Raw genomic sequence first — 11,256 nt, 5'->3', positions numbered from 1 at the left:
GGGTTCAAACAAGAAGTGAGGATATATCAAATAAGAGAATTGGGATCCAGCCAATGACCCTCATGTGACTATCAGGCCTCAGGTGACCCAAACCACCAGAGGTTAAATGTCTGGGACTCCCCACTAGTCAATTGGAACTGAAGAAGTGTCTTGGATGAGAGACAAAACGTCTTCAAGAAATTCTGCAAGTCCAGTTGCCTTTGCTTGTCTCAGAGAATCATAAGACAGTACGACATGCGCACTGTACAAAGTGTCAAAAAAAAACGAGGTTTGCGGTCCAGTTTGAATTCATAAAATATTTTAAATAGTTTTAATCAAAATCCTCACATCTTTACAAATATTTGACAGCATTTACAGTGCATTTTCTTCCTCTTTCAAGTTTTACAATTCAGTTTGGCTTACACATGAGGGAGGGACTGTTGACTGAACACACTGCAATACTTTGAATATTTACAGCCAAAGACACAAGAATAAGCATAAAAAAACAACCAAAACTAATTAAAGTGTACACCAAAGGCGAGAATAAGCAAGTCTTAATGCATAAAGTCGTATGTGTTATTTTTTTCATTCAGCCTAACACTAGACAGTGCGCTCGAAGGAGGAGGTGTTTAAAACGATGTCTATGGAAAAAAAGAAGAAGAAGCAACATATTAACAAATGTCACGTGCATTTGGCCCGCTATCATGAGAGGAAAACCGGAGCAGGTTTTCAAAGTGCTGCTCGTCTTGGTGTTCCAGTCGAGGAAACATTTTGCAGATATTGACAGCTGTGGTGCGATGCTGTGGTCCTGATGCTGAGGGATTCTAATCACCATGGCAACAACAAATAGCCCATTTAGTTTTGACTATCAATAAAAAGAGTTCAACCCCTTTGAGTTTAACTCAGATGGGATAGGGTTGTGATAAACAATCATAAATAATAAACAGTTTACTTCCAAAAAATTGCTCTTAAACAACCTCAGGGTTTGTACTGGGTTGAGATAGTGCTCTGTACTTATTTACAATGGGAGAAATGCCACAATACATGCTTTTTAATAATTAAAAACAGACTGTCTGATGTAATTTACATGTACAAAAAAAGCCTCTTGTTAAAAAAAACGTAAAGGTGCCGCTACAAACCGAGATCAACAAAGTCTCCTTTCACCTATTTATCTTCTCTAAGCGTATGCAGAGTGTGTGTGAGTGTGTCCGACTCTGCCGTGCGTTTTGAGCTGGTCCGAAATAGGCAGGATCGGATCAGTTGTCCATAGGTAAATCCCGCTGTAAGCCATCGGCATTTTGCGGGACAGTTAACGCTGCGCCTGTGCAGCCAGGTGGCCTGTCACGTCTGACATTGAGCCGCGGTGCTCTTACACAACGGACGACTTTTGGACAAAGGAACAAAACCTCATTCTCAGTCCTTAATCGACAAAATGCAATCTCACGGTTATGCAGAACACATCATACATGGATTCTTTTTTTCTTTTTTTTTCTGAATGCCACAAAATCCGTTTTCTGTCTACAAAAAATGCAGAGTTTTCAATATGAAATACTAGTACAAAACAGTCAACAATCTCAACGTGCAAAATCAACAGTAGTTTGTACCAAATTTGACAGACATTGTAACAAAAAACAACATTATTCCTTTGTCTCGACAAAACAATGAGCAGATATTCGATTGTCAGTGCCCTAGCAACATGTATGAATTATCCCGGTTCAGGTCTCAGTGTGGCTTCATTTGTATTCTGAAGCTTTTCGCCACTCTTTCACCTCATGTTGCTCACATACTAAACAAAACAAGCCAGTGCATGGGGAGCTGATGGCAACAAGCAACCTTTGGACCTGTTCTGATGGAATGAAATCCTATTATGTGTGTTGCATCCTCGAGATTCAGCCGCAGTCATGACCACACAGCCTGTAAATCCAAAGCCCTGCGCTTTTTGGAGCCTTTGACATTGTCCTGCTGAGAGCGTCAGAGCGAAGAAGTGAGGGTGTAGGTGGAGAAGGCAGAAAGATCAGACAGGAATGGCAAAAATATATAGAAAAAGCAAAATAACTCCTCCTGCTCATAATCCTTAATCATTCCCCCATCTTTGATCCGTGACTAAATAACATTTTCCCACTCTCCAACTATTTTTGACTGGGGTGGGGGGGTGGGGGAATTGAAATATGTTGGGATGCTGAGGCTACGGCTCTCGGTGTTGGGGTCCAGTGTCAGTCCTTAGTGGCAGGGGTCAAAGGGCACCTCAGAGAGCCCTCCATGGAGCTCCACCGATTCCTCCAACCAGGACATGACATCACCAACGAGGTGGCCCCCGCAGGTCGCCTGGCTGTAGATCTCGTTGGGCGTCAGGACTCTGGACCAGAACTGGAGATCAGACAACTCTCCCATGAAGGACTGAGTGACGTCGAAGCGGCCTCCCACTGTGTCCTGCGAGGACCAGTTAGAAACAGGTTTAAAAGATCTTCTTTAGAAGATCTGTGAGCTTATAAAGTTATAAAACAAAGATTATAGCTAAATTGAGCCGACACTATGGCAATTATTTTTACATCCAATGCCAGAGGTTCTCAAACGTATTACTCAAAGGTTTGCATATGATTCTTATTCAACGTCAGAAGTCCAGAACGATTGGCAATAACACTAACCCTAACTCCAACCCTGGAAATAACCCTAACCCTTGTGCCATTGCCCCTAGTAATACCCATCTTGGACGCTAGGCTTTAACCAAAAACTAATCCCAACAAAATAACATTTAATCAACTCACTTTTAACTTCTACGCAACATACAGTCAAGTTGAGTTATTGTGTTTCCTGGTTAATTATTGTGCCGATACCAGTGCCTGGAATTCTGAACCAGTACCCCCCCAAAAGAACTTTAATAGCCTACTTTTTCTTTGTAATAATAAAATATCAATTTCAGTGTGAACATTAACTTACTTTTTACATTTTGCCATTCATTTAGAACCCTTTACACTCCACACAAAATCCATACAGATCATCTCTGGGTCGTCACACCAATACTGTACATTCAGCGACACAATTATTTGGTCAATAGAAAATATATTTAAAAATAGAAAACTTTACACATTATGAGGTATTGTATTCATAGCACAAGATATGGGCTGGGTCTGGATAGACTTTGGACTGGATGCAGACCTTGGTCCAGACTTTCAGAAGCCTTGTCCTTAAGTCTTCTAAAGTCTTACTTTCTACAATATACAGTTACTGGATCTCTACCACAAAGCATACCGTTTGTCTTACCTGCTCCTGGCCCAGGATGAAGGTCCCTCCTGGTTTAATGGGGTGCCAGGCGGACAAGTTTTGTCCCGAGCCTTTCTTCACCCCGTCCTGGTAGGCCTCCCACACACCGTCTCGTGTCGTCCACGTCATGCACACATGATGCCACTTTCCATCGGTCATGGTTATTGGCATTGTCACCGCCTAAACTCACAGGGGGAGAGAGACAGACAGGAAGACAGAGACAGACATCCTATTAAAAGGTGAAGTTCGTCCATCTGGAGAGTCTTTCCCAAAAATTACTGTAACATTGTCAAATAAAATTCCATGACAAACAGATTAGACAGATTCCTAATGTAGGGGAAGTGGATCAGTACAATATGAGACTCTCCACTCTGTTTATCTTCATAAACTCTTAAAACTGATTACAGACTGAGATTAATTTGCATTCTTTGATCCGCTTGATGACTGTCAAGTGTGTGACGAGAAGAATGTCACTCCGACAGACAATTAGGCCAATCAATTAGGATAATCAGATTAATTGCTGTGTTGTTGTGTTTGGTTTGAGCTCACTGCTCACAGTACTGGGGCAAGGAAGCTAGCTTTTTCAGGGAACAAAAGATTAGAAGGCTAATGGAATAATTAAATCACCTGCAAGTCAACAATCTGTGTACAAGTTAATGTCATTCAAACTGATCTGTCCACAATTTTCACAAAATGAAATCTAGAAAAAAAATTGTCCAAGTCTGGAGTTGCTCAACCTTTTCAACGAAGGGACATCTCTAACTGTGTGTTTTCACCTAATCAATCAATCAATTGAAACATGTTGGTCGCCTTGAGTATGTCTTCTGTCTGCATGGCACCTCTGGTGTGTGGTACAGACAAAGACATGGTGGGTGTGCTTTGCTCCTAACCCTGCGCACACAAAACATGTCTCTTCCCATTGCTCGTCAGTCTGTGCATGTGCACTGCCACCTGACAAGTGCGTGTGACTAACCAGTGACTGAGAGCATGACATGGCAAATATTGGGTCCTGAGTCTGAGGTCATTGCTGGCTGTCTTAATAGCTCTGACCTTCACTTGGGAGGTGATGCTGACTATCACACCTCACTGTACGCAAGATTAGCAACACTCTGGGGAATTGGAGTGTGAGAACAGCAGCGTTATATCAATATCGCTCTCCTAAAGCCCGTGAAGCAGCTTTTTTGACTGGAAAATCCCTCTATAAGAACTTCCTATCCTTAATCCTTTAATAAACAGTATAGCACCAGTATTTTCTTTTAGGAGCTATGTGGCAACTTAACAATTTCCTTTGTAAATGCTTCAACAAATAGTTTTACAACATCTATATTTTCCAACCTGGGCCATATTTTCACAAGGTGGTTTTGTCTAAGTGACTGATGGAAACAATTTTTTTTTTTTGACACTGGTCCATTATTAAGCAAGACCGCTGAAGTAGTATCCCTACAGAGGTCGACCTATTTGTTAAAGAGTAAGAACCTTTTATTGTTTTAAAGACCCAATACCGCTATTGCTAATCCCACCAGACTAAATATAAATAAACAGTACATTTATCAACGTAAAACACACTTCATTCAAAGTCGAAACAAATTAAAGCTACCAAAAGTTGTCTTGATTCGTCTTTTTAAATGTTCCAACAATCGCCTCTCTGGTTTGGTTGGAATAAACCCCTAACTCACCCATTTACGTGTGAAAATAGACCGGCTCTATACATGCTAAACGTTTTGTTTATTCAGATGTAGTGCGGCGAGATTGGCGATGGCGATTTCGGGGCTGTTTCTGGTTAAATGAATCGAATCTTACTCTTTAACAAAAAGGTCTCTCTCTGTAAGAGTCATTTCCATAATGTTGTCAGACACTTAGCATGATAATATGATAATATAAACAGCACTTTAAGTGGACAGAAATTGACAGTGTACATTTTCCCTCACAATTACATTACATTGCGGTTACAGCGTTTTGCTCAATACTCGACCAATTATTTTATTAACATTAGTCACTTAGACACCAATGCACGGAACAATAGTGTCCAGGCAGCAAACCTATGAAAGTACTCCTAAATGTCCAAATCTGGGTTTCTTAACATTTCCTGGCCCTTGACTCTGTACAATACATCTTCAATTGCATTGTTTTTACCTTGTCGTTGATTAGCAGCTCCATGGGGTTGCTCCCCCATTCGATGAGCACCAGCTCATTGGCTTGTCCAGGTACAGCGTAGGAGAAGGGAGTACCGAGGCCAGGACCTGCTCCGGCCTTCAGCCGCAGGCAGATGGTCATTGCGAAGATTTCGTTGACCACTGAGCGCTTCATCCTGGCGTACATGTAGTTGGTCCTCATGGGGAAGTCGAGCAGAAAAGCGTTGGGACTCTTCAGCTTCTTGTGGTTTCCTGGTGAGGCAGAGAGTGCAGATTGTGGGTTAAATGTTGGCTTGTAATCATGCACAGGTTTGAAATGTAAAAATAGAATTGAAGCTAAACTGTACATGAGCTGTGTGAGTGTGCGTGTGTGCAATGCATTCTCATGAACGGGTTTGTATAGCATCATACAAAATGTTTGCACAACAATTCAAGAAAGTTAAGTTTAGCGGTCTTTACAGACCAAAAGGTGACTGTGCTGCAGCGACAACAGTTAAGTTTAGTCACCAAAACCTTTTTAGAAAAAAGCTTGTAGTTTGGGTTAAAACACCAGTCCCCTTGTGTAACCCTGGGACACGGTCACCCGTTTTCTGGGTAAAGGTCTTGTGTTTTTGTCTTCAGGAACACAAACTCCGCTCCCTTGCGTGAAAGCGGTGTTTTAGGACACAAATGTCCACCCTAACATCCTCCCAATGCGCATCCGGGGCGACAGTCAATGTGGTGCCTACACCAATAAATACGTAGAATTAATACGAATTATGGTGCATTATGTTTCGTAGCGATATGTACGATTGTTTCATGAGAGCAGCCTGGTGTGTGTACCAGTGTCAGTGTTGCCGTGGTGCAGCTGGCTGAGAACTGTTTCCAGCTTGCCGTGCCCCGCGCCGCGCAGATTTGTCTCTTTGCCGCTGGAAGCCAACCGCCGTGGGTTATGATCGATCCCGTGGCGGCTGTCATGGTGGTTGTTGCCATGGTGACTATCATGGTGATCCTCATGGTGGTCATCATGGTGTCCAGGCCCGTGGTGATAGTCGTGGTGACCATCGTGGTGATCTTCAGGGTGATAATCGTGGTGATCCTCAGGGTGGTCGTCATGATGGTCGTCGTAGTGGTAGGTGCTGTGATGGTTGCCATAGTGACCACGTTGCCGGCTGTTGTGCCGGTCGTAGTGGTGGTCGTGGTGATAGTTATGGTAACTGCCGCGATGGTTGTTCCTGTGGCCGCCGTGCTGGCTGTTGTGATGGCTGTCGTGGTGGTCGTCCCGGTGACCGGTACCGTGGTGATCGGTACCGTGGTGATCGTCCCGGTGACCGGTACCACGGTGGTCGTCGTGATGGTCGTCGGGGTGACTGCTGCCGTGGTGGTCGTCGTGGTGATCATCGTGGTGGTCGTTGTGGTGACCGTAGTCGTGGGTATCTCTGTAGTAGCTGTGCAGCTGCTCCTCCAGGGCGGTGATCTTCCGCTGGAGGAGTTCTCTCAGGGAGCTGGAGTAGGAGCTGGAGGAGTTCCTGGCCTGCAGAACAAACAAAAACACAGTCATGAGTTCTGCTCTGTGGGATTTGGTTTCCACTTGAATATCCTAAAATATATGAAAAATGGCTTTAGAAATGTGTCCTCTGGTCAAACAATGAACAGAACCTGAATAGCTCCTAGCTTGAGATTTCAAGGGTTATTTATCAATGTTTAGTGGTGGCGCCCTCTAGTGGCTGTAATAATAATAATTTAATAATAACAAGAATAAGTAATGTGAAAATAATGTGAAAAAGTGCCCATTTAATTGAATTCAATTTAATTTATAGTATCAATTCATACCAAGAGTTATCTCAAGACACTTTACAGATAGAGTAGGTCTAGACCACACTTTGTAATTTACTAACACCCAACTAGTCCAGTAATTCCCCCAAACTCCAGGGAATGAGCTCCCCAGAGCAAAATTAGTGACAAGCATTTCTGGGACATCAATGCACACAGAGGGAGTCAAAGGAAGTCCCCCGGGAGTCTAAAACTATAACAGCATAATTAAGAGCTGGTGCAAGGCAAACCAGAGCCAGTTCTATAGGGGGTTGGTAGATGAATCTCCCTTAGAGATAGGGTGAGAAGCACAGTGATCCCTGAGGAGCTGGGCTCCTTCGCATTGAAAGGAGCCAGTTGAGGTTGTTCGGGCATCTGGTAAGGATGCCTCCTGGGCGCCTCCCTAGGGAGGTGTTCCAGGCACGTCCAGCTGGGAGGAGGCCCCGGGGAAGACCCAGGACTAGGTGGAGAGATTATATCTCCAACCTGGCCTGGGAACGCCTCGGGATCCCCCAGTCGGAGCTGGTTGATGTGGCTCGGGAATGTGAAGTTTGGGGTCCCCTGCTGGAGCTGCTGCCCCCCACAACCCGATACTGGGTAAAGCGGATGAAGATGGATGGATGGATGGACAGTCTAAGTATGGATCAGGTCTTGTCTTTCTTTCTAGCAGTCTTGCATTTAAAGGTGAACCGTTAGAAGTTGAGGCGATGAATTTTATCTCTAATTGTTATAATTTTATCATTAAAGAAGCTCATAAAATTGACACTACTCAAAGTTTTAGGAACAGATGTCTCAGAGACCGTTCCTATCACAGGAATCCTTTTAGCATCATTAAAATCATCACCAACATCATTAAACCATAATAATTATTATCAACATCCTGCATAGCTCGTCATTAACAATTATTTATTATCTTCTTAAAACGAAGTGAGCGAAACTGAACAAACACAATATTCTGAAGATGATGTGGAATACTGAAAAAGTAAGTAAGTGGACCATGAGTTGGGATTGTTCTGTTAACTACTACTTTCCAAGGTCAAGAATAAACTTTCAGTCTTCAACAAATGTCATAACTAACAAGCTTTGAGCTTGAAAAAAACAACTAAATTTAGAAAGAACTAAAAGTCAGAAGCTTTTTGCAGTGAATTTAGTCATGTGCAGAAAATAAAGACATTGAATGACATTTAAAGTTGCAGAGGAATAATTTCCGCCCCTCCCTCGTCTCCCTTGCTCATCCTTGTCTTTGTCACCAGAAGATCCGGCTTTGTTCCCTGCCAGTGCACGCCATGATTAATAGCCTCGTCAGGGAGGATGAAGCTAATTGAAGGTGAGGCTGGCTTGCGCCCTTAGGCGCGTGGCCAGAGGCTGGCGGTGTAGACATCCTGTTAGAGGAAGGAGTGACAGAACATAAATCCTGGCTTGGCTTCTGGTTTGTCTCACACCTTTGAGAGAGATTGAAGGGTATTTCAACACTTTCCTTGGAAACAACCCGAGATTACCTGCACTGATAAGGAGGCTTTTACAGGCCAGCGGGCAGCAGGGTCTCGCAATGTGACACCAGCATCGTTCAAAATTGTAAATAAGTCAGACAGCAGATTTGTTTCAGGTGCTGAAACACAACTTAGAGAGTGTATCACTTGCTGTGTGACACAATTCTGAGGGAGCTTTGACAACAGCTAAAACAGTTCCCAGTGAGCTCTAATTTAGTGCTTCATTGGGCTCCCACTGAATTAAATTTAAAGTAAAAAAGGAATTCAGGATCAGTGGCTCCAAACCCTTTTGTCTCGTGACGCTTTAAAACGAGACAAAGTAGACTTACTTGGCCTGGTTTCCCCATCCTGTTTGATCTCTATTAACCAGGACAAATAAACAGTAAAGTTAACAATACTGATGTTGTGGAGATCTTTCCCAGAAACTAGTTCCTTACCTCTTGCTCCACTAACCTTCACTCATTAACTTGGATGGTTTAAGACAAAGGTTGTTTAGTGGGTGAGGGCTAATCAACTTCGAACTCAAACAGGAAGTTGCTCAGTCTTGACCACTGATATCCAGCAGAGAGTTTGAGAGCTGGAACAACTCTGAGAGGACATTAGCATCCAAAGAAAACCAGCTGTGATATTCTGATATTGCTATTTTGCTTAGTAGGGGCTGTGTGTGTCCCAAAGATGGGTGGTGTGGTTCTTAATGTGAGAAGTATCTCCTCCAACCTTTTGACTCTTTCTTGAAATGTCTGCGTCGGACACCGTCGTCACGTTTTTAAAAACTGTATATGTAATTAACCCTGAAAAGGCCTTTTAATACAGGTATCACAAACAGTCTCCTGTGGATTACCATGTCTTCATGAAACACATCCTTCCGACAATACTTTGGCAGCAGACAGCAGTGGCAGATGATTCGGCGGCTGAGCTTGTGACCTTTAGTGACGTTAGGCATGACCCCAATTATGTCAAACCTTTGATAGGCTTCCGTCTCCCTGCAGTCTGTTCCACTTCTCCTTGCTGACACATTACTAAGCATCTCAAAACGTTCGTATGGTGCAGGAGAAGTAAGTCCTTCTTCAGGCGCTTTTACAGAATGTTAACCCTTTTCACCTGTAATGTCAGAGCTTTAATTGCAGCCATATAACAAATAATTTTTAAGCAGTAGACAGCGCTGTGCCTTGCTAGCCCTGCAGTGTTTTTGCATAGTTAAGTCTATTGCATTCTTTAATTAGATTTTTTTAAATGTAATGTACCAGCTTCTTTAGGAGTCACTTTGGATCACCAAACTCGGGATAATTTGAATGAAAATGCATGAACCATTTGTCTTCTTTAAATACTGTAGTCTAGACAAGTTCAATAAGTTGAGAAAAAAACACAACCTGTTGACTGTTTTCTTATAGTTTATTTACGTGCGGAACTTTCTACCTGCTTCAACTCTCTGTGGTCCCTTAGTTTGTGTTTCATGAACATTCGGTTGTCAGACAACAGCTGTAAGTCATTTTAAAGTCCTTCTACTTTTATACAAAGCAGCTTAGAACTGACCTACATCATAGAAAGAGAGAGAGAGATTCCCTGTTGTCTTATGTTCCTTCGTGAGCCCTTTAACATTTTACTGCTGGTTCTGGAGATACTCAAAAGATGGATTGCAGATGCAGCTTTTTTTCAGCCAAGCTCACAAACTGAGGAACAGCCTACCCAGAGATATTAAGGCTCTGCTGAAATGTTTAAATTGCACTTTGAAACATGTCTCTTTAACCAGCCTTTTTTTTCTTGCACTTCTAACAACGTGCCCGCTTTAAAAGGAGTCCCACAAGCTGTTTTCAAATCTTTTTTGCCCTTTAAATGTCTTTTTTAATAGCTGATCTTTGAAACGGCATGCTCCCTCTGTAAACACTAAACACAGTATCTTTAACACATTCAAACAAAGTTTATAATTATTATATTTTTCCCAAAATGTCCTGGATATTATCCTGGAGTGGTAAGTTTCAACCCAGCGCTAACAATAGACATCACGAAACACACCCGACTGCTTTCAACATGTTAAACAGTTCATATCAGTAAGATTTAACACTGACTTTAACTAATAGAAGATAAAAGGCAGTAGTGGCTGATGCTACAAAGCCAGAAAGTCAATACCGCAGGTCTACCTGTACAAGCTACCGCGGACTAGAGTTGGAACTCCATCTCTCAACTCCAACGAGTCCTCCAAACCAAACAACAATGTAGGTAGTTGATTCCTATCCTCTAATACGACCCACAGAAGCGCTTTCCGTCCTAACGTTGTGAAACAGTCACAGTTGGGTTAGGTTTAGGCATCGAAACCACTTGGTTAAGTTCAGAAAAAGATTATGGTTTAGGTTCAAAATCAATTCATCTGTTCTGTTACTTCACTTCCGATTACGCATGTGGCGCAGAACGTGGCGTTATTTCCTTTGTTACCCTCACCATTTCCTTTTTTAATTTTAAATGGGACACAAACCTTCTGGGTGAAATCCCTGTGTGTGACCCATCCACCCACCTCCTATGCGTAATTTGGTGCTCTTCGACACCTTACTTCCGGCTTTGCTCCTGTAATATTTACTATAGCCACTAGAGGCACCCCCCCCCCCCCT

The 11,256-nt window shown here is 42.8% G+C and overlaps 1 protein-coding gene across 1 annotated transcript in view; it reads right to left on the bottom strand.

Annotated features, from left to right (window-relative positions):
- Positions 1–281: 281 nt before the first annotated feature.
- LOC116701512 (filaggrin-2) overlaps positions 282–11,256 on the bottom strand; it is a 23,846-nt gene continuing 12,871 nt past the window's right edge. Inside the window, exons 3-7 of the mRNA XM_032535250.1 lie at positions 6,678–6,885; positions 6,195–6,635; positions 5,374–5,624; positions 3,241–3,420; positions 282–2,409 (exon numbers count right to left, since the gene is read on the bottom strand). Coding sequence (XP_032391141.1) covers positions 2,200–2,409; positions 3,241–3,420; positions 5,374–5,624; positions 6,195–6,635; positions 6,678–6,885 — 1,290 coding nt within the window. The 3' untranslated portion in view covers positions 282–2,199. The remainder of the gene's footprint in view (positions 2,410–3,240; positions 3,421–5,373; positions 5,625–6,194; positions 6,636–6,677; positions 6,886–11,256) is intronic.

The sequence above is a fragment of the Etheostoma spectabile genome, chromosome 14 (assembly GCF_008692095.1).
Source record: "Etheostoma spectabile isolate EspeVRDwgs_2016 chromosome 14, UIUC_Espe_1.0, whole genome shotgun sequence".
Classification (NCBI taxonomy): Eukaryota; Metazoa; Chordata; class Actinopteri; order Perciformes; family Percidae; genus Etheostoma; species Etheostoma spectabile.
The sequence above is the reverse complement of the archived record's forward strand: the minus strand, read 5'-3'. Positions and strand labels throughout refer to the sequence as shown.